Here is a 21,344-nt window from a genome sequence, read left to right as displayed (position 1 = left end):
ATTATCTAGCACAAGTTAGGCTTTAAAGATGCTTCCATGAACATCAAATCATTTGCCCACTGGTTATATCTCCAAAATCATAGTATCTTATGTCAGTTTTAATTTTGTGAGTAGAAAAATACTGAACCAGATCATTGGGAGGTGGATATGTGAATGGATCGTACTTTGAATGCGATCCGCGCGATCGTAGTTGGGTGACAATAAACACAGACCATGTTCTCCAAATCAGTTCCCATTTTCGGGATTATAGTTGACTTTGAAAAAATGTATCATAACCCAAAGTTATTCCCTCCCACATATAAAATATTATTACTTTTGTTTTTTTTTTCTTATCAAACTTAACCGCGTTGCTTGGGGAATCGCTGAGCAAATACCATATTAGATATCGATTATTCGGCTGAAAAGCCGGGAAGCAGCGGACGTGCACGACTGTTCCCGGAAGAAGGTTGCCGTCCAGCTGTTTCCGACGCCGGGAGCCGCAATACGGATAGACTCGGGAATCGGTGTGTAGGGATCGTTCTGAGTGTCTTTCCCGAGGGAATGTTTTGGGCTTGCAGAAATTCCAAAAGAAAAAAGAAAAGCAGGAAAAGGAAAAAGTGAAGAAGTGTGAGAGAGGTCCAGGACAGTAGCGACGGGAGAGTAGTGTAAAAAAAAAAGAAATAGCGTGAGAAGCCCCTGAGAAGCCTTTTAAAGAGCCGCGGCGTGATGTAATATGACATCATTCGGAGCATAAAATATCGGTTCTCGTGGTGTGGCGAGAAGAGAAGTGGAAAAAGCAGACCTAGAGAGAGAGGAGTTAACCGGAGTCAAAACCCTAACCGGGCGTGCTTGGGGGAAGTAAGCCAATCTTTTGGTATTTATTATTATAATTATGATGATGGTGATTAGGTTGGATCAGATATTTGATATTAGTGTAAGAAGACGCACACAAATTCCTCCTCTCGGAAAAACAACATCACCTAGACCTAACGAAGATCAGAATAAAAACGTCTCCTTCTCTTCCTCCGATCTTGAACTCCCAACAGCGGAAAACCTTTCTCCTTCTCCTTCTCCAAGGTATGTAGGTAGTTGATTCATCATAGCTCTTTTTCTCTTTCTTCCGACGATTTGATCAGGACTACTGCAACAAGCGCCTGAAATAGTGTCTTTGATTGTTAGGGATATCATATATCTGGAAGAACAACTTGTACACTTGGGGTTCGCTGTTTTTTCTTTTCTTTTGACGACTCAGTTTTGGATTTGGAATCAACCTATGCAGCCTTGTAGTAAAGAAATGAAAGGATTAGTGTCCATGATGGCTCTGCAAGAACTGCAGAGTAACCAGCAACCTCAACAACAGCAACAGAAGATTCAAAACCTCCAGATGCAAGTGCAGCCCACCTCCCATTTCGATCATACACAGTCTCATGACGATTTCCTTGATCACATGCTTTCCAGCTACCCTTCGTGGTCCGAGAACCAGAAGCAGCTGTTTAACGTATCCCTCGTCTCACAAAACCACTCCGACAATCCGTCCCACCAGGCCGAGAATCTTCACCATAACCCTTACGACGAGTCCAGTCTTCTAGCCTCGCGCCTCCGTCAGCATCAAATAAGCGGGAATTCTCCCACCGCCAGGGGGAAGCCCATGGTTCTTCCGCAGCAACTTTTAATGGCAAGAGACGGCATGACGAGACCCCCATCAGCTGGCGGAGGTGAGTCGGGTCTTCTTCCACTGCCGCTATCTCTAGGCAACGGCGACTCTTCAGATTCTCGCCTTGACGCGGAGGCTTCCTTCAGATCGCACAACGCGGTACGTACCTTCTTTTTCCATTTTGCCAAGGTTAACGGCCTCGAGCATTCTCAGAAGAATATCTCCTAACCAAATCGCCCCCGATAATGTTCAGCAATATTTTTGTATGAAATTCGCATTCCATGATTCATTTCTATCCGTCTGAACTTCTCTCTCTCTGTCTCAATTTATTTCGATTTTAGGGAGGGGAGGGTACAGTTCCAGGGATTTACAACGGATTCACCGGATCTCTATCACGAACCACTCAAATACCTAATCAGCAGCAACATTTCCAACCCCCTCAAGTACATCCTCAACTTTTTCCTTTTGATTATTGTTTTCTTGAAATTGCAATAATCTACAAGACGTTACTGAACAGTAATCATGATTATATTTATAGTCGATTAACCGTCCAGTTCGTTCTCAAAATTTGGCCCAAAATCAAGATTTTCACCGACTTTACTAATGTTAATTTCATTATCTCGTCAAATTCGTAGACGGGTTCGATTGGATCTCAGAACTTCGGCGCACCCGCCGGCGCAGGAATCAATCAAAATCAAATATCGGCGACTGGAGCCGGTGCCGGTACCGGTCCAGGTGGCACATCCGCACCGAGACAGAGAGTTAGGGCCAGGAGAGGACAAGCGACTGATCCGCACAGTATCGCTGAAAGAGTAAGCTAAGCTTTTCTTGTCTGTTTTACTTAATTTAATAAAATTAAACCACTAAATGCAACATTAATAATAGTTACACATCAAAACCCTACTGACCGGAAGACGCCTGACTTGTTCTGTTTGTTCTCATTTGTATTCGTTCTGTTCTTCGATTTGGAAATGACCTTCAAATTTTGTGTGCGTTTTTCTATGGCAGTTGCGCAGGGAGCGTATCGCTGAAAGAATGAAAGCCCTACAAGAACTGGTGCCTAACGGGAATAAGGTAGTTTCTTTCCAATTATGCCCCTAGTTTATATTTTTATTAGTTGATTTTCCATTTTTGGAGGAAAACACGACAACTGCGAATTTGATGTGAATCTGACCCGAGACAAAGCCAAAATTCCTCGTCTCGTCTCGTCTTGTCTCGTCTTTCTTTAAGGAAAGGAGCGTGTATTTTGTCCTCTAGTGGAAAAAGGATCCGGAGTGTGTCAGTAATTTTGAATTTTGCATGAGGTGATGATGGTCTTTTGCTGGCTTTGGAATGACAGACGGACAAGGCGTCGATGCTGGACGAGATCATCGATTACGTGAAATTCCTCCAACTCCAAGTCAAGGTAAATTACTTTATTCGGAATTAATTAATTGAAGGAAAAAGAATCTTTTGATCCGAATTCTGTAATATAATAACGGCTCCTCGGCTCATTGTATTTTCATTTTTATTTTTATTTATTTAATCTGTTGTTACTATGCCATTTCTAGGTTCTGAGCATGAGCAGGCTTGGTGGTGCTTCTGCTGTCGCCCCCCTCGTCGCTGATATTTCCTCCTCTGAGGTAAGAAAAGAAAAAAGATTTAAAATCTATTTATAAGTGAATATAGTCGTTTCGTTTTTCGTACAGTAGCGGTCCCTTCTGATTATCCGTCAGCGTAGAGCACTCTGGAGACCGAGTGGGGATCTGTCCTTGTCGTCTCGGAAATTTTTGAAAAGAGGGAGAAAGAGAGGAGAAGGGTTGTCTCACGTTTCTTTCCTGGCCGTCACTTTTAAATTTTCTTGTTCGTCTCGAATTCTTAATGGGGTTGTTGGTGACGCATTGCTATTCAGTTTCTTGTGTTTTTCCAAAGCTGTTTAATAATTTATTAATATAATATCTTAATGAGATTACCGGGGACCGGTGACTGGTTTCAGGTGGGGAGCGGCATGGGAAGGATCAGTCATGGGAACCAAGCGTCGTCGACAAATGACAGCCTGACAGTGACGGAACACGCGGTGGCGAAGCTGATGGAAGAAGACATGGGTTCGGCCATGCAGTACCTCCAGGGAAAGGGGCTCTGTCTCATGCCCATCTCACTTGCGTCCGCTATCTCGTCGGCAACGCGCAGCTCCAACCCCTTGCTCGGGGACTCCCCTTCATCCCCAAGTATGTCCGTTCTCACTGTTCAGTCCGCCATTGCGAACGGCGGAGCGGACACCTCGGTCAAGGACGCTGCCTCCGTCTCCAAAGCATGACAAAGGGTGTACATGAACTGACGGCGTTAAGTCTACGAGAATGTGGATGCCAGTTTCTTGACGCCGTATTCGCGTAGACTTTGGGCAAGCAGCAAAAACCTCCAGCTTTTCAGGCATAGCTTCCTTTAATCTTTCTTTATTATTGTTCACATCCGCCTTTTTAAGTGTTTTTTATATGTTTTTAGTTAGGCTAAAACGGCTGATGCAGTTGTGCTCTTACGCTTATCTTCCTTCTTTAGCTTTCGTTTGTAGATGGTTTTAATTTATGAGTTGGAAATTAAAAGAGTTAAAAACTCCTCGTTTGTCGTAAGTGAATTATTGATGTTAGTGATGGGTGGGGGAGTAAAAGAAGCTAAAAAACAATCGGAAAGAGAGAGGGAGAAAACAAAAAGAAAACTGCCGACTTACTAAAGGTGTGGGGGGGATGGTTTTTTGCTTTTTCTTTTTTAGTATTTTGGTTGGTGGGTTCTTGTCCATTCCTAATCCTACTTTTTTCTCTTGCACCTTTCCATGTACACACCTGCTAAACACTATTTCTTTTTTTGAGTCAATAGGGATGGGAGTGATGATGCTTCGTTTATATCCATAGCTTTTTGTCTACTCGTTCGTGTCGTCCACTGATTCAAATAGAATAAAACCCAGAGTTTTCACATTCACATGGGAAATGTAGGACAAAGCTAGCTGATTAGTATTAAGTACTTGGAAGGTAATGGTCTCTTTTTTCCCTTTATTAGGAGGCCAATTAGTATTAAGTACTCGAACGATGGCTATCGCAAATTCTGTAAGTAGGTGATGGGTGGAGTGCTGCAACATTATTACACACGTAATTAGGGATCCAATGCTAGAGTGTTCTGTTTTTTTTGCTAAGAGGAAATGACGATGATGAAAATTTGGACAAGAAAAGCGAGCTCCTCATAATGCTGAGATGCCGTGCGAGTTTAATGTTTCTTTTTCTACGCCTTCAGTTTTTTCATCTTTTTCCTAATTAAAGAAACTCAAGTAGCTCGTACGCGAACCACATTGCACAAGCGGTGGACTTGTGTGCCTGCTTAAGTTTCGTATAAATAATAGATTAAGTGCTTAAAAGGGCCATTAATTTTAAATTAATAAAGCCATTAATAGAATACTACTAAGCAGTGGTGGAGCCAGAAAGTTTAAAATATTATTAAAAATTTAAGATTAACTACATTTATACATTGTTTGGAAAATATCAATATATTATATAAACGAGACAATCATGAAAGAAAATTACAGAAGAACATCGGATACTCAAAATACAAATTGAACGATAAAAATAAATTAGGTCTCACAATTGTATTGATACAAAGACTTCAGTTTCCTTTGACCAAGTTTAAAAGCTTAGCCACGCAGGGCCTTTGAAAGCTTAGCCACGCAGGGCCATGAAGAAATCTGAAGGAAAAAATCATTACCATGTAGTGGGACTACCTACTAATAATAACCTATCTGGGTGCATTTAGTATGTAGTAACATATTTGATATGGACTCTTATCTAATTGCTTAAAATAGTGGACCCGCTTAATATGTTCCTACTCTTTTCATGTTAGTTTATTTAATATATGGATTCCATCTAATGGATAGTGCACCCAAGCCATGCACTCTTTTTGTTTAAATGACTACATAGATACATGTAACGACCCATTGTACATCTAGGGGTATTTTTGTAATTTTTTTTTCTTATTTAGTTATAAACAAACATAATATGTGTGTCAGAGCTAGTTAATTCCGGTCCACCTGGGTTAGGTATTTGGCTTTCCACACTTAACAGACTGGTCATTTGGGTTCTATTGGCTAGGCGTTTGACATGATATCAGAGCTGGGTACCACGTTCCGTGTTTGAATCCCGGTGGAAGCCGTAGAGAACGGTGGGTGTTAGAGCTAGGTGGTTCCGGTTCACCTGGGTTAGGTACTTGATTTTCCGCACTTAATAAACTAGTCTTTTAAGTTGTTTTTGCTAAGATGTGTCTTTTGGTTGTGGTGATTTTTTTTAAAAATATTTGTCACTTCGTAAGATGTCATTTATAAATTACAGTTTGGAATTCGTCAATAAGAGGGTTGGCGTAACAGAGCTTAAATGTCGACATTTAACTACCTTTGTCCTAATATTGGGAAATTGTTGCAAAAATTTGCTATAGTTTACATTTAAAAAAAAAATTAAGTAAAACCGTAATAACCATAAAGGTTTTGCACTCGTGGGCCAATCGGATGCTTTTACTTGCCAATAAGGCTGGATAAGAGCCCGGCGCACCAACTCCAGTGCGGTAGCCAGTAGCGTTTGGCGTCAGCAAATCCACCAACTACACCCAGAGTTAACTAACCATAGTTAGTCTTACCCGCCTTGCGCAGGAGTTTTCCCGTAGTTCTGGCTCATGCGCACGACGGTCTGTCGCAACTACGATTGGAGCCTATAAAGCCAAGTGGGGCTTCCCACTCACCGGGATTTCCTATTTCAACCTGTAGTGAAGACTCCTCCTTCGTTGCCTCGTACTTCGCTATCGTCGGCTGCAACGAAGCGTTCCTGGTACCACCAACATGCCGGAGGACTCAGCGGCCGGTCAGACCGTCTGCGTGACCGGAGCCGGCGGATTCATTGCTTCTTGGCTGGTGAAGCTTTTGTTGGAGAGAGGCTACACCGTTAAGGGAACTGTTAGAAATCCAGGTTTTGTTGCTATTCTCAGTTTTTGAATTCGAAACTAGTTCGTGTTCTTTTACGCGATTCTGATATCTGTCTGTTTTATTTTAATAATAAACCTTGAAATGTTCTATAAAAATTTATGATTCCAGAGGATCCCAAGAATTTCCATTTAAAGGAGCTGGAGGGTGCGCAAGACCGGTTGATACTCTGCAAAGCCGATCTGTTGGATTACGAGAGCCTCCGCGAAGCGATTAAAGGCTGCCATGGTGTTTTCCACACCGCGTCTCCGGTCACGGACGATCCTGTTAGTATTTTGATAAATCCATATATATATTTATTTTCTTTTTGACAGCTGGCTGGATGATGAACTGATCTTAGTCAGCGAACGATTTCTCGCAGGAGCAAATGGTTGCCCCGGCCGTGGACGGGACGAAGAACGTCATCAACGCGGCTACGGAGGCCGGAGTCCGTCGTGTGGTATTCACGTCGTCGATCGGAGCCATCTACATGGACCCGAACCGGAGCCCCGACGAAGTCGTCGACGAGAGTTGCTGGAGCGATCTCGAGTTCTGCAAAAACACTAAGGTGAGTCCGACTTGCCTCCGTCTTCGTTCTCGCTGTGTTTGACAACAATGACTGCACAGGTGTTGGATTGAATTGGCATTTGGGACACGATTCGACTTCGGTGCTGTAATCAGTGTTTTCGAATGAAACAGAATTGGTATTGTTACGGAAAGGCGGTTGCAGAGCAGACGGCTTGGGAGGTGTCCAAGGAGCGGGGGGTGGACCTGGTGGTCGTGAACCCGGTGCTGGTGCTTGGTCCGCTACTTCAGCCGACCATCAATGCGAGTATCGTGCACGTACTCAAGTATCTGACTGGATCCGCCAAGACGTACGCTAACTCCGTGCAGGCGTACATTGACGTGCGGGACGTGGCGGAGGCCCATATACTCGTCTACGAGACGCCGTCTGCCTCGGGTCGCTACCTCTGCGCCGAGAGTGTCCTCCACCGCGGTGATGTCGTCGAGATTCTCTCCAAGCTCTTCCCGGGCTATCCCATTCCCGCCAAGTAAGTAGCCTAAATTTCGTTTAAAATGTGTGGTTAACGCATGTAAATACGTTTAAATTTTAGTAATTCGATATGTAAAATATTTGTTTTTTTTAATCTGATAATCCAATTCAAACGTCGAGTTATTTATCAATTGAGGTATCTAGAAAAGGTGAACACCGTCTCTTGTCCATTAGATTATGCATCTTTTGATAGAAGAAAAAAAGAAAAATGGTGAGCGTCTTAAAAGATAAGGAACAAATACGGTGAATAGAAACATCACTCAATATTTCTTTTAGAAGAAGCTATTCTTGTTGTTTGAATTCCCAAATAGAAAAATATGCGACTGAAAGAAAAGACAACTAAGAATTTTGATTAGTCTCTCAACTCCGAAAAACAGTGGCATTCACTGAAAGTGAAGAAGAGAAGAGAAAGTGCAACCCACGTTTGGCATATGGGGCTCCCCCTGGTCGGTGTACCAAACCCCCATGACAGCAGGTCTCATGTCTCTGTCTTCCACTTACTCGTTTTTTTTTCCAATTTGTTAATCTTTTAGTGGCCAGCAAATTTACCCACCTACCACGACGCACCCTCTTTGAGGTTTCTTCTAGGGCATGGACTTCAGGACCTAAGGACCTATCTCATCAGATTCGTTGTCTCCAGACGAGGGCTAGTTTTTTGTTTTCTATGTTAGGGTATTGTCAATATTATTGTAATTTTTGTTATTATTATTATTTCGCTTCAGATTAGTATCATTGTAACAATTTGTTTCCATGGTGAAGGTGCTCGGATTTGGTGAATCCCAGAAAGAAACCGTACAAGTTCTCGAATCAGCGGCTCAAAGAATTGGGACTTGAGTTCACCACAGTCAAGCAAAGCCTCTTCGAGACCGTGACGAGCTTGCAGGAAAAGGGGCATCTCTCTCCGCCACCACAACCCATCTCCTAGAGTGGTCATAGAGTGGAGAGACTATGGTTCAGCTTTTCTTTATTGTCCTTTTCCTTTACAATTTACTTGGAAAGTAGATAACAGATACTCAACCTGATTCCAAGGTGTTTTAATTTCCATGAATAATGTACTGTTTTTTTGTGTTAATGTGTCATATGGAAAAGTGGGATGAAATGTTCTAGTATAACCTTATGAAAAGTGTCAAAAAAAGATATATATATATATATAAAATATATTTGATATGAAATAATTTTTAATTTGATAGCATAAATATAATTTTATCTAATTTGTAATCAAATAATTTACTAGATTTAAAAGAAAAATAGATCAATATAATTTAATAATAACCATATAATAATATAAATGTTTATATATGACTATGAATAAAATTTTTAAATATCGTACATACTCAAATAACTAAGCAGTGGCAAACAATTATGAACTTTATAAGTAATCTGAACAAGTAATTATATAATAATATATTTTATTTTATATAATAATCTATTTACTCCAACATTAATTACAATGATTATAAAGTTATAAATTATAAAAATTAAATTTATTAATTTTATAAATATATTTTTTAATTATTAATAAAATGTACACCTAATTAAAATAATAAGTTAATTGTTATCTATAACTATTCTTAAAATTCATAACAAAATAATTGATTTATAACCTAAGTATATATAATTAAAATGACAAAAAAAAAAATCACAAGGGACTCCTTTGGTTAGTGGCCAAAACGGAGAGAAAGCGGCGGGAGAGGGCATCCTAGCTATACACCACAACATTCTATCTTAACATGCACATTATATACTATTTTGATACTAATTAAATCCAAGGCATTGTGTATTATATCTTATATGTCACCTCTAAAATTGAAGATATATTGAACTACATATGACACCACTGTTATAAAAACCGGATTGGACTGAGACCTTGATCCGTGTTTGGGTTACAAGTCTAATAACCCTGAGAATGTGTAGAAACCCACTTGACCTGTTCAAATTTAATGGTTTAACCAACAAATTGCGTGACTCAACTTCAGCCAAGTTGAAGGATGAGGGAACAAGGGCACACAGGATGCTGGGGGTGAAAGTATGGATGGGATCCCTTTCCTCGCCAGCGAAAGAAAGCTGAAGGGCGCTACTCCTAGGACAACTGGTTGAATTAAACCCACCAATCACTGGGTTTTTGGTGAATCACAAAACCAGTCAGAAGGTAGGAATTGGCTATGTATCTCCAACACAGGGCTTCAGATCAAAATTTTGTAAATACCTAGAATGCTGAAGTATCAGAAATCACGATTTCCTGATAAATCTCCCAAAAGAATGAATGGATCATGTACCTCATCAAAATCACTAGCAAAACAAGGGAGAAACGTAACGGCTAAAGATGAGTGACTTCAAACGGTATTTCAGTAGATTTTTGGAAGTTAGAAATAAACATATAAATCCTCAGGGCCAACCCACCATAAAGAAGAGCATGGTCCAAACAGTACACAGACCAGACGAGAAAAAAACTTATAAAACTTACTAGCCATGAGCATTCGGAGCTGGAAATTTGTAATAAACAGTCACAAAAAAGAGAGTTTATGAAGGAGGACCTCTGAATGCTTGTTAAACTTGAGCTACAAACAGTCAAAAAGTGTTTATACGGTGATAAACATGGCAAAGGCCTAGCCAAAATGCAACAGACAGGAAAAAACAAGGAGAACTGAGTGATTGAAAGACATGGCAGATGATAATTGAAAGACAAAAAATAATACTAGATAGTGTCAACCATGTAAACAGGATGTCACGGGTCATATACATGTACTATAGTACATATTTTGTCAAAAAACACAGCCCTACATTACGAAAGGCAACTAAGCTAAAGTATGTTAAATCCCATAGAAAAGCATAACACTGAGTGATTCTGAATGACGAGCAGTTGAAAGACAAAGAAATCTAATCATAAACAACAAACTCCACTACAATACAACTCTTGGAAATCTGAAGCATTGATCTGCTAGCTTTTGTGCAAACTGGAAGCAATCTTAATGTCATAGGCCAGCAGTTGGTATGAATGAAAACTCAAAAATGTTCATAGACCACTTGAAAGAAAAATGAAGCAAAATTTACGAATCAACAAGGGTGATTCATGATTTTGTGTGAAAAAATAGCACAATAAGACAAAAGGAAACATAATTTCCTGAAATGGAGAAAGAGAATTCTGGCTTCTAAGAACAACACTCATACCTAACAACTGTTTGCAGATTCTTCTTCACTAGCAAGGTTTTATTTACATGCTCTTTACCATGAAAACACTCTTTTGAAATTTTTTTTAAAAAAAAGGAACCCAGAATTTGCTGACCTGTAAGTCAGCCAAAAAAGGACCTTCCTAAAGGGTTTTAATAATATCAAGGCCTTAACCTTGAAAAGGAGGCAATCAGTTTATGGAGAGAAGAAACAGCATATATAGTTAACTTGAATCAATAGATAAGATGCAGCTTAAAGTTCTAATACCAATAAAACAAGATCCAATCAAAGAGCTCACACTTGCTTTGGAGGATTTGTTACCACACTAGATAAAAAGAGGAATCCGTCAAAATAAAAGTGGGAACCTCACCATTGTACCTTATATCAAGTGCCTTAACATCAACTTGAAACTTGGTTACATTAGACTCCATAATGTTGCACAGGTTTCTTGCTATTTTGAGTTTTCCTATTGTTTTTTCTATAATTTTATGATACAGCTGAAATTTTTTGTTTATACTTGTGGGTTTCCTATGCGGTTAAACTTGCATATGCTACAAAACCGTAGAGCACAAAGTCCAGCACATCTGACTTAAGAGCATTTCACCTAGTTGTTCTATAAGTGTAAAAGTAAACAAAGCAGTGATCCAGCAAACATAGAGAGAATTATCAATGATTAAAAAACTATAGATGATAGATCATGTTAAAAGAATTCAGTGACACCACCTAGGTGATTGTCCATTGTCAACTGTGTTAAATAGATACTATCACCCTGAGTATTAGCTAGAAGGAAAAGAAGATATACAATTTCATAATTGTCCACGCAGGATATTGGTAGAAACCCGATTTCAGTAAAAAGGAAACATCACCTGGCTGATGCATTACATGAAAGATTTCAAGGACTCAAGTTTCAGCAACAAACTACTCAAAAGGCATAGGCAGGAAATATGAATAGAGGAATTAATGAGAATGTAGTAATGCAACCTTTTGGAGCACCAAGGTCAAAAGTTTATACAGCTTAAGCTATGAAAACGAATATAAACGCTTGGTGTCAAAGAGTAGAACACTTCATGACACTAGAACGTTATTTCTTTACAACAAAATCCATTATAGTAACAGTAAGAGCAGAAACCGAGACCCTAGGGCTTGAAAGTGTAAGGCTGCGGAAGCGACAGCGGACCTTTCCTAGGCTCTTCACTATCCAAAAGTCTCTGAACTCTCTTTTTCGCACAATACTGACGATCAAAATGCTTAACCTAGTTTTAGAAGACATATCCCAAATTCAATTTTAAGAAAACATAAAAATGAATAGAAGCGAAAATCCAATAAATATCCGAGAAGGGGTAGTACCCATGTGGGGCGGCATTGTTTCTCGAACTGCTCTCTCGATTTCTTACACTGCGAAGGGTAGAGAAGGCCAACAGACGCTATTTCTGTGGGTTTCTTCGATGACTCCTTTTCTAAACAAGCGTAGAAGGAATCACGCCCCTGAAGTAATTCATCCATTTAAAGATGCCCTTTTTCCCGTTGAGGAAAGAAGAAAGGAAGATTACATCAAATTGCGAGAAGGAAAGAGAGAGAAGACTCATACCTTGTAGCAAGAATTTCTGGCATCAGCAAGAACATCAGTGTAAATCTTATCAGATTTTAAAGAATCGGAAGATCCCGCGGCCATTTTTCGTTCCTAAAACAGAAGGAAGCTACTCATTTCATCTTCTCGGTTTTTTCTTATCTTACGAGTACTAGGTTAAATGGCCTCGGGTTCTCGCAGCGTACGAATGAGGGGATTCGCCAGACTGTGCAAATGACAATCCATAGACTTTCGGGCTACGTTGCAACCCATCAATAAGCTGGGCTTTCATGACCAACCAAAAGATATTAAGCTCACTCAGCTTCTAATGCCAATTTCTTTTATAGGATTCTTCTCAATTTCCTTAAATTCTTTTATATGATTCTTTTCTTTCGATCTTCTTCTAACTTTTATCTCTCTTTGCTTGCATTATTTGGTCTATTACTTGGAAAATTAATAGAAAATCACATAGAATTATATACTTTCACAAGTTTCCACAAAACAATATATATATATTGACTGGAGACTCATCAAGAGACTCTCTTGAAAGTCAATCAGTCATCTTCATAATATTTACCACTTTTTTTTTCATGGAATCAGAAGATTTTGGGTTATGATTACAGCACCAACTCGATTGTGATGACATCTATCACCTCTCTACTGGCCCTGAAGCTTATTGACACAAATTATGTCATTTGGAAACATGACTAATGACTTAACATTCAATTGTCTCAACGCCTAATGGACACCACTAACATTCTAGACATCTTTCAATCAATGAGAGTTGACAAGAATCCTTCTCACAAAGGCCACCTACAACTTGCATATAATGATAGGGATTCAAAGAGAAAAATCAGATCTCACTGAGAGAATATCTCCTCAATCAAAAGAAGATTCTAATTCTCAACCTAAAATGAAGAAAGAAGATGAGAAAGAATTCAAAAACATTTCTTTATCCCATTCTGGGTGAGTTGTTATCTTTCCATGTTGAAAAGTTTAACATTATGTCACAAGTTGTATAAATATATAACTCTTATCCAATTCAATCAATTTAGAGAAATCGTTCTTGGTAAAATTTTGAATTTCAATTTTCTTTGACAGGAATTTGAATTTAAACTCATTTACATAGTATCAAAGTGTATGACATGATCCTCTACTTGATTTTTCTTAAACACACTTCCAAAAATAAAAAGTCTCCTCTCATCCATCTCTCGCCACTTTCCTTTTCTCCAAAAATTCTTTGAAACACAAAACTTCCCCATCTTCCTTGTCATTCGCTCACTCATTCTCATCTTCATCTTCATGGCCACCTTTTTCACAAATTCCACTCCACCAATGTTGGTAACATCCATTACTACAATTGTCTCTGTAAAACTATCCTCCTCCAACAACGTGTCATGGTGAAGCCAATGACTTCCAATTCTTTGTTTCCAACACTTGCAAGCTTTAATTAACAAATCATCTCCACCACAACCAAAATACTTTAACAAATATGACCAAACATCCATCCATCTAGTGTATGACAAGTGGGAATAGAGAGATCGACTTCTTGTAAGCTGGCTCAATGCGACAATGGCAAAAGAAGCCCTTTGTTATGCCATTGGTCTCAAGACAGCTCTTAAAGTATGACGCAAATGTAAAGCCATTTATGCAAGTTAATCTAAAGTACATGAAATGCATCTCATGCAAACTTTACAATCATTCAAGAAACCTGCAAAATGTTTACTTGTAGAATACATCAGCAAATTTAAGGGCATTTGTGGCGCCCTAGCTGTAATGCAGAGCCCCAACTCAGATGAGGACCGAGTATTTTGATTCATACATGGTTTGGACACACCATATGAATCTTTTGTCACCACCATACTATTTCCTCCATTGTCCTCCTATGACGAAGTAGTTCCCATGTTGCAAGTCATGAGCTTAGGATCAAAGAGTCCTTGACAATCTCACCATTATGTGTCTTCATTATTAATACGAAAACCAATGGAAATATTTTTAGAAACTCATGCAAGGCTCCTTGCAAGGGCACCCAGCCAGATCATATCAAAACATGTCTCCTCGATGCGTCAATCATCTGAATGTTTGGCTATTCTCTCAACAGTCAACAAATACAATAGGAGCAAATGGATATGAGATGCATTTCCAGATATGTCATAGACTAAATCACTCCACTAACATATATTGGCACGAGTTGAACCATAACTATTAGTCAATACAAGTTCATATTGCCCTTGCTACTCGTTCTCTTGTTGAGCCTAAAGAGGAACAATAGTATCTTGACACTAGTGCCACTACCCACATGTTTGTAGATTCAGGTATGTTTTCTTCTTTATTTCCTTACAAGGGTTAAAAAAAGGTTTGAGGAGGGGATGATGATCTTCTTCCAATTGTTGCTAAAGGCCAAGTAAACTTATCTTTCCTTGTTGGTAATTTTACTCTAGCTAATACTCTATTAGTTCCTCAGATTACCAAGAACGTCTTATATGTTTCTCAATTCACAAAAGATAACAATTGTGTTTTAGAATTCTATCAAATTGTTTTCATGTGAAGAACTCGTAGAATGGGAACATCAAAGTGAGTAGAAGAATGCATAACGACTTATATTTGTTTTCAGAGGAGAGCCTGCCTTTGTTGCTACCAATGAAAACCTTTCGGCTCTTGGGCATGAGCACATTTGCCACCCATCTACTAGCTCTATCTCTTGCTTACTGACCAATAATCTTCTTCCCATGTTTTCAATTAACACATCTAAAACTTGTGCCTTGTCATCCGACTAAACAAACTACTCCCCTTTTCTCATAATAATAAAAAAGTCAAGCAACCCTTCAAGATCACACATACTAATTTGTGGCCCCCGACTCTTGTGACATCTAAATATGGTTTTCAATAAATATGTTGTTTGTTTGTAGATGATTTTAGTCTCTTTATATGGTTTTATAATCTTTTTTTAAATAAAATGAAGTATTTAACACTTTTATTAGATTAAAAAACATGACAGAAAAATAACTCTAAATTAAGCTTTTTCCATTTAGATGTAGGTGGCGAATATTTTTCTTCCCTATTTATTAATTTTATAACTGTCAAAGTGGTTCCATCCACTCTTGTAGGAGGTAGCTTTCCACACTTAACCGATTAGTCTTTTAAGTTATACTGGCCAGCCTCTTGACATCAAGAGTGCTGGGGCATGCCACGTCCTGCGTTCGAATCCCGTGAGAGGCGATAGAGAATGGACGAGGCTGGGTGTCAGAGTGGTTCCGTCCACTCTTGTAGGCGGTAGCTTTTCGCACCTAACAGATTGGTCTTTTGGGTGTATTGGATAGTCGCTGTCATGGTATCAGAGCTGGGCATGCCATGTCCTGTATTCAAATCTTGTGAGAGGCGGTCAAGAATGGGCAGGGTATTGTTAGATGTGTTTCTTGTCCACACACTCCTCAACAAAATAGGGTGATTGAACATAAACATTGTCACATTGTGATAAAACTCTCTTAGGGAGGTCCTATCTTCTTCAACTAATTGTAGTAAAAGAGTGTAAGTGGAAGGTTAAGTGGCTGGAAAATTAAATAAAGGTAATTCTAGAGATGAAGAAGAGGTATGAGAAAAAGAGTGGGGGAGGGGGTGGGAGTTGTAATTTAGGTTTAGGAGACAAATGGGGAGAGAGAGGGAGCACGAGTGGGAGAGAGAAAAATAAAAATAAGAGGCATTAAAAAATGCTTTAGGCATGTCTAGCCCTTAGCTATGCTCTTTTATTATAGCTTGCAATTATGTCACAAGGAACTTGAACTTCAAGTAGGACTCATTTATGGACTCCTAAGACTTCTACTTGATTAAGATTCTATCTTATGCAATTACAACTTCTACTAAGACCCTTTCCAACACTCAACTTAGACTCAATTTTTATCTTTTAATTTTGGAAACTCTATCTAAAACTCTTTTTATGACGCTTAATAAGCCTTTCACCACATCTTGACTTCCTAGCTTGAATACATATCTAGGACTCTTTTAATTGGCAAAATAAATTATAAATGTACCCCTAAAGTGGCGCCCTCTAGACTCTAAAAATAAATGCACCCCTAAAATTATCCTTGTCCTCAAGGTTGAAGTATTAGAAAACCGTTGTAGGAATTTGTCTTCAAACTCCCAAGTATTTTTTTCCCTTGAGCCATGAAATTCCACTTTTTTGTGCTTCTTGTCATGTTGGTTTATTTATTTTGTTGTTGTGCTAAGTTGAGTTGGTGCTTGATGAACTTAAGGGCTAGATTGGATCCAACCAATGTGGCTTTTTGGTCTAATGGCTGATGAAAGAAGGGAGGAGGCCTAGAAACTTTGTCCTCCATGCATAAATGCATCAAAACTGATAACTTTTCCACTTGAGTTACTATAGTAGAGATCTTTAGCCCAATAGATGAAATTTAGTTTCCCCGAGAAGATATCTCTACAAGAAGAACAAAAAATTCAGAAAGGTCTTTATTTCTAGGGATTGGAGGGTCCACAACAGCTTTTATCTCTTTTTCCACGCTACTAGTGATCACTATAATTACTAGAGGAACCAAAGAAAGCATGCTTTAATACAACTTTGATAGAACCCTCATAGGGAGGTCCAATCTTCATCAACCAAGTATAGTGAAAGAGTGAGAGTGGAATATTAAGTGGTTGGAAATTTTAGGTGAAGGTAATTCTAGAGGGGAAGAAGAGGTAGGAGAAGGCAAGAAGAGTAGAAAAACATTGAGAAGGTAGAGAAGGGGGAAGAGGCAAAGTCTCTTTAAGCTCTTCTATCAAGTCATCCTTTAGTGATATATGTGGTACCGTTGCTTAGGATTTCAGCCAAAGAAGCACAAAAAACAATTGAGATTACTCCTACAAAAAACATATACCCTTTCTCTCAAGGAAGAAGTAATAACAAGACGGTGAAGGAATAGGTGGTCGAAGATCGTGGTAGTAATAATGACAAAGATAGAGGTATGTTGACTCCTCACGTACTTGTACTTATTGTGGTATGTCAAATCATGAATTTATATAAATGCTCGAAACTTCATGGAAAACTAACCACTATGAATACTATAAATTTGCTAGAATATTAGTTTCCTTATACAACTAAGCTATTAATTTTCTTAAAAATGAACTTGAGAAAGAAGTCACATAGACCCTTGTAAGTCTCCCAAAAATCAATCGATCGACTGAATTACATTTATCACATGTACTAAAACATAAAACTGGAGATAGGACTGCTGATCTCGCTGGTTATTGAAACCAGTTGCGCTAAAACCTCGAGGCTTTAGTGAAAGCGCAACATGAATATAAGAGGGATATGCCAGGTCGATATTAAATTCTCAACACTCCCCCGCACGTTGCCATTTGTGGTTCGTGGAAACAGGTGGGAGCGAGACTCGAACTCGGGACCAACTTTGCTTTGATACCATATTGAAACTAGTTGCGCTAAAACCTCGAGGCTTTAGTGAAGGCGCAACATGAATATAAGAGGGATCAACCCAGTCAATATTAAATTCTCAATACTGGTGATGTTTTTCGAGTAATCCTTGGGCTGTCAAACCGATCAGATGAGGTAGGTCGACTAAGAACTCGGCAAAACCCGGTTGATATAGGTTAAGACAAACCGGTCCGATTCAGGACCGGAAGAGCTGCAGAAGTGGCAGCCTTACTGAGAAACCTGCACCAATTTGATAGCCTGTCAATTCATATAATTTTCGAAGCTCCTTACCAAGAAGCACAACATTTCTTATCTGTCAAATGTTCAATGGGGCTACTCTCTGCGGTGCCAGTGACATCTCTTGGTCTATGAACCTCTTTCGTGATGAAGCGACTTCATCATAGCTTTTCCCCGTTTGGTAACCTTCCTGGATTTATAATGTAGGGTAAAAGCTGTCCAAAAGAATATACAATGTTTGCAGTCCGAAATGCTGGAGGAGAAGTAAAAGCCATTGACCGCCTTTGGTTTAATAAACCTTTTCGAAGTTTTGAAACATCTTTGCAGACCGCTGTGAGGTAGTAGGTATTGCATATCAGCAACACAGTTTCGAATCTAAACCGTTGAAGAAGTTGCATAGATCCTCCAACAAACCTAAGATGTGCTTGGAGCGCCATAAAAATGTTGAATAAATTTTACAATCACACCCACAATTTTGTTAATCTATTCAATCCACATTCTGAATACATAGCATAGCATCTGGTAAATTCACTTTCTCATAATAAAATATACAAATCGAGTTCACAAACAAAGTATTAATAGAAATAAAACTTGAGAGAAAAAAAAAGGAACCTCCTTTCTGTGCACACAGACACTGTTCAACAGCAACGTCGTTCCTCGACCCCTCTGTCCAGCAAAGGCGAGCCACCACGGCTCTCTCCTCTCCGGTAACAACGTCGGCTTCCAACCCTGACCTCTTCCGACAACAGTCCTGAGTCCCGAGCTTCGGCTACGGCAACAGCAACAAACACCACTATTCTCTGTTTTGGAAACAGCAGCAAACAACACTCTGTTCTCTGTTCCGGCAACAACGAGCCTTTGCGGCTCTCTCTTCTGCGGCAACTATGACGGCGACGACACCAGCAGCAGAACCTTACCTTCCAGCACCGGCGACGCACTTCTCTTGCCCTAGCTCCCCTTTTTCTTTTCTCTCGCGTATTTTCCCCCCTTCAGTTTCTTCCCGCACACACTACAACTGTTTTTTCACCTTTCTGTTTCTCCCCCACATTTTATTTTTAACCTACTCTATCACTTATACCCGACGCACTGTGCGTCACCACTTAAACACAAAAGGTGGGCCCACAAGGGCTGGGCCCGCTGGTGTTTCTCAATACTCCCCCTCAACACCAGCCCTCATGCCTAGATCATGTGTTATCAACACGGTCACGCATCTTGACCTCCTCATCTTTTGGCCTTTCATCTCTCTCAACATCAGGAGTACCTCTAGGCTCAGACCTTCTGTATGGGTTGGGACCACGGCCATACTCAGGACTAGGCCACTCAACTCTTAGTTTCTTTTCTTTCAACTCTGTTTCTGTTTGTGGTCCTACCTGAATGACAGAAACACCCCCAGAGAGTTTTGCAATTCTTTCATTGAGCTTCTCTCTTTCATACTCTTGCTCAGCAACCTCAATCAAGTTTCCTATCTCATCGTTATTTTTGGCACTGACAGCTGCAACATCTGCCAATTCACACATACTGACAGAAGCAGGAATAGTTTCAGTACTAACACTACCATTCTCATGATTATCCAATGCCCTAGTGGCTTCAGCAAGGGCCCTATCACCATTTAAAATGTCCTCAACCTTTCCACTAAGGTAAACACCTTGGGAACATGCAGAAGTATCAGATTGATGCGTCTCTAGCTTCAGTTCATCCTCAATAGTTGTAGGCTTCAATGTTTCAGTTACCATGACTAAAGGCATCTCTTGGGCAATTGATAGAGAGTCAGTAACTCTGAACTCAACATTTTCTTTATTTTCTGATTTATCTTCATGATCCCCCAGACTGTCCCACTCATCCACCGAAAAAGCAGAAATTCGAACTCTGTCAAATCCCTTCGCAAGAATCTGATCCACGATAGTATTCACATCACTCTCCTCATCATCTTCATCAGTTTCAACAAAATCTACAGTTGTGAAGAAACCTTCTTCATCTCTCTCAAATTCCTCTTCTCTTTCCCTTTTCTTCAACATATCATTACTTATCTGTTCAGGTGTTGTTACAGTGAGAGCTAATTCTTCTTCCCCCATAACAAAATGTGCTTCAGCATCCCACTCCTCTTCAATCTTCTCCTGAGATGTGTAAGTGGCAGTGTTACCTTCAACAGACTGTTTCTGGGACCAACAATTTCTTGCTATGTGGCCCATCCTCCCGCAGTTGTAACACTTGATATCAAACCTTCTATTATTTTCACGATTCTTCGAAGTTCCCCCTTGACGAGAGCTTCCCTCTTCTTGGTGATTTTTCTGATAAGAGCTTCCCTCTTCTTGGTGATTTTTTCTGATAAGAGCTTCTCTCTTCTTAGTGACCTTTCACCTTGTCACCATCTTTTCTAGACCCACTGCCAGTGCATCGCTTGATATTACCTCTGCTCTTGCTAGTGTAGAGTGCTTCCTCCTCACTTTTCAGTGAGACTTCTCCCATTTTCTTAGCCAAGGCTTCTTGACCAGCAAGTAAATTTTCAAACTCAACAAGTGATGGTGGAGTCGGCCATCCCTGTATCGCAGCAATGAACCCTCGATATTCGGGTCTTAGACCATGAGTAATTATCCTCTTTATCCTGGTTTCCCCAATGGGAGCTTTTGGGTCTAAATCTGAAATTTCCCGACATATCAACTTCATCTTGTGGAAATACTGAGCAATGGTCATGTCGCATTGTGTCGTTGATAACAGCTCATTCTCAAGTAGTTGCAACCTTACATCATTCTTCTTTGAGAATAGTACAACGAAGATGTCCCATGCTTCCTTCGGTGTTTTTGTATCCCGAATGTGCTCCAACATTTCTTCTTCAACTGTGGTCTTTAAAGCAAACATTGCTTTGCCTGCTTTAATTTTCCATTTTCGCAGGTCCCATTGGCATCCTCTGCCACTGGTTGTGTAGTTTCACTGCCACCAACAACCTCCCACAGGTCTTGACCTTGTAGGTAAGACTCAATACATGTTGACCACGTATTATAGTTTTCGTGGTTGAGCTTCCTGACTCCTCCACCCACATGAAAGTCATTCATTATGCTGGCACAACTTTACTCTACCCAACAACCTCAGATAACAGCAACCTTGCAGAGTACCTTACTGTTCACACCTCAAGATACCTTCACCAAACAAAATAACGGTCCCTGACCGTCCCGCTTTGATACTAATTGTTGAATAAATTTCACAATCACACCCACAATTCTGTTAATCTATTCAATCCACATTCTGAATACATAGCATAGCATCTGGCAAATTCACTTTCTCATAATAAAATATACA

At 39.7% G+C, this 21,344-nt stretch overlaps 4 protein-coding genes across 5 annotated transcripts; 2 read left to right on the top strand and 2 right to left on the bottom strand.

Annotated features, from left to right (window-relative positions):
* The first annotated feature begins 783 nt into the window (after window positions 1-783).
* Window positions 784-4,225, top strand: LOC137949570 (bHLH transcription factor RHL1-like). 2 transcript variants are annotated; one of them, XM_068795647.1, is made up of 8 exons: window positions 784-1,056; window positions 1,159-1,792; window positions 1,975-2,076; window positions 2,269-2,445; window positions 2,642-2,707; window positions 2,973-3,038; window positions 3,184-3,255; window positions 3,609-4,225. In XM_068795647.1, exons 1-8 carry the CDS (start codon window positions 872-874, stop codon window positions 3,927-3,929), a joined length of 1,623 nt encoding a protein of 540 aa, XP_068651748.1. In that variant the 5' UTR covers window positions 784-871; the 3' UTR covers window positions 3,930-4,225. The 2 variants fall into 2 exon arrangements, with proteins under 2 accessions (XP_068651748.1, XP_068651749.1); XM_068795648.1 differs by having other exon boundaries at window positions 970-1,056; window positions 1,259-1,792.
* A 2,155-nt stretch (window positions 4,226-6,380) lies between these two features.
* On the top strand, window positions 6,381-8,752 carry LOC137949571 (cinnamoyl-CoA reductase 1-like). Its single transcript, XM_068795649.1, has 5 exons — window positions 6,381-6,606; window positions 6,732-6,886; window positions 6,982-7,167; window positions 7,299-7,651; window positions 8,413-8,752. The coding sequence occupies exons 1-5, from the start codon at window positions 6,480-6,482 to the stop codon at window positions 8,576-8,578; spliced, it is 987 nt and encodes a 328-aa protein (XP_068651750.1). The 5' UTR covers window positions 6,381-6,479; the 3' UTR covers window positions 8,579-8,752.
* Window positions 8,753-11,778: 3,026 nt separating this feature from the next.
* Window positions 11,779-12,579, bottom strand: LOC137950874 (uncharacterized). The gene is made up of 3 exons (XM_068797533.1): window positions 12,410-12,579; window positions 12,169-12,306; window positions 11,779-12,074 (listed from the first exon to the last, which is right to left on the bottom strand). The coding sequence occupies exons 1-3, from the start codon at window positions 12,491-12,493 to the stop codon at window positions 11,958-11,960; spliced, it is 339 nt and encodes a 112-aa protein (XP_068653634.1). The 5' UTR covers window positions 12,494-12,579; the 3' UTR covers window positions 11,779-11,957.
* A 6,655-nt stretch (window positions 12,580-19,234) lies between these two features.
* LOC137950272 (uncharacterized) lies at window positions 19,235-20,239 on the bottom strand. Its single transcript, XM_068796662.1, has one exon. It carries the CDS (start codon window positions 20,237-20,239, stop codon window positions 19,235-19,237), a length of 1,005 nt encoding a protein of 334 aa, XP_068652763.1.
* Window positions 20,240-21,344: the final 1,105 nt, after the last annotated feature.

This window comes from Aristolochia californica, unplaced genomic scaffold, assembly GCF_029961685.1.
Source record: "Aristolochia californica isolate CCGP_79_NKW_82.1479 unplaced genomic scaffold, dmAriCali1.0.hap1 SCAF_14, whole genome shotgun sequence".
Lineage (NCBI taxonomy): Eukaryota > Viridiplantae > Streptophyta > Magnoliopsida > Piperales > Aristolochiaceae > Aristolochia > Aristolochia californica.
This window is presented reverse-complemented; position numbering and strand designations above follow the sequence as displayed.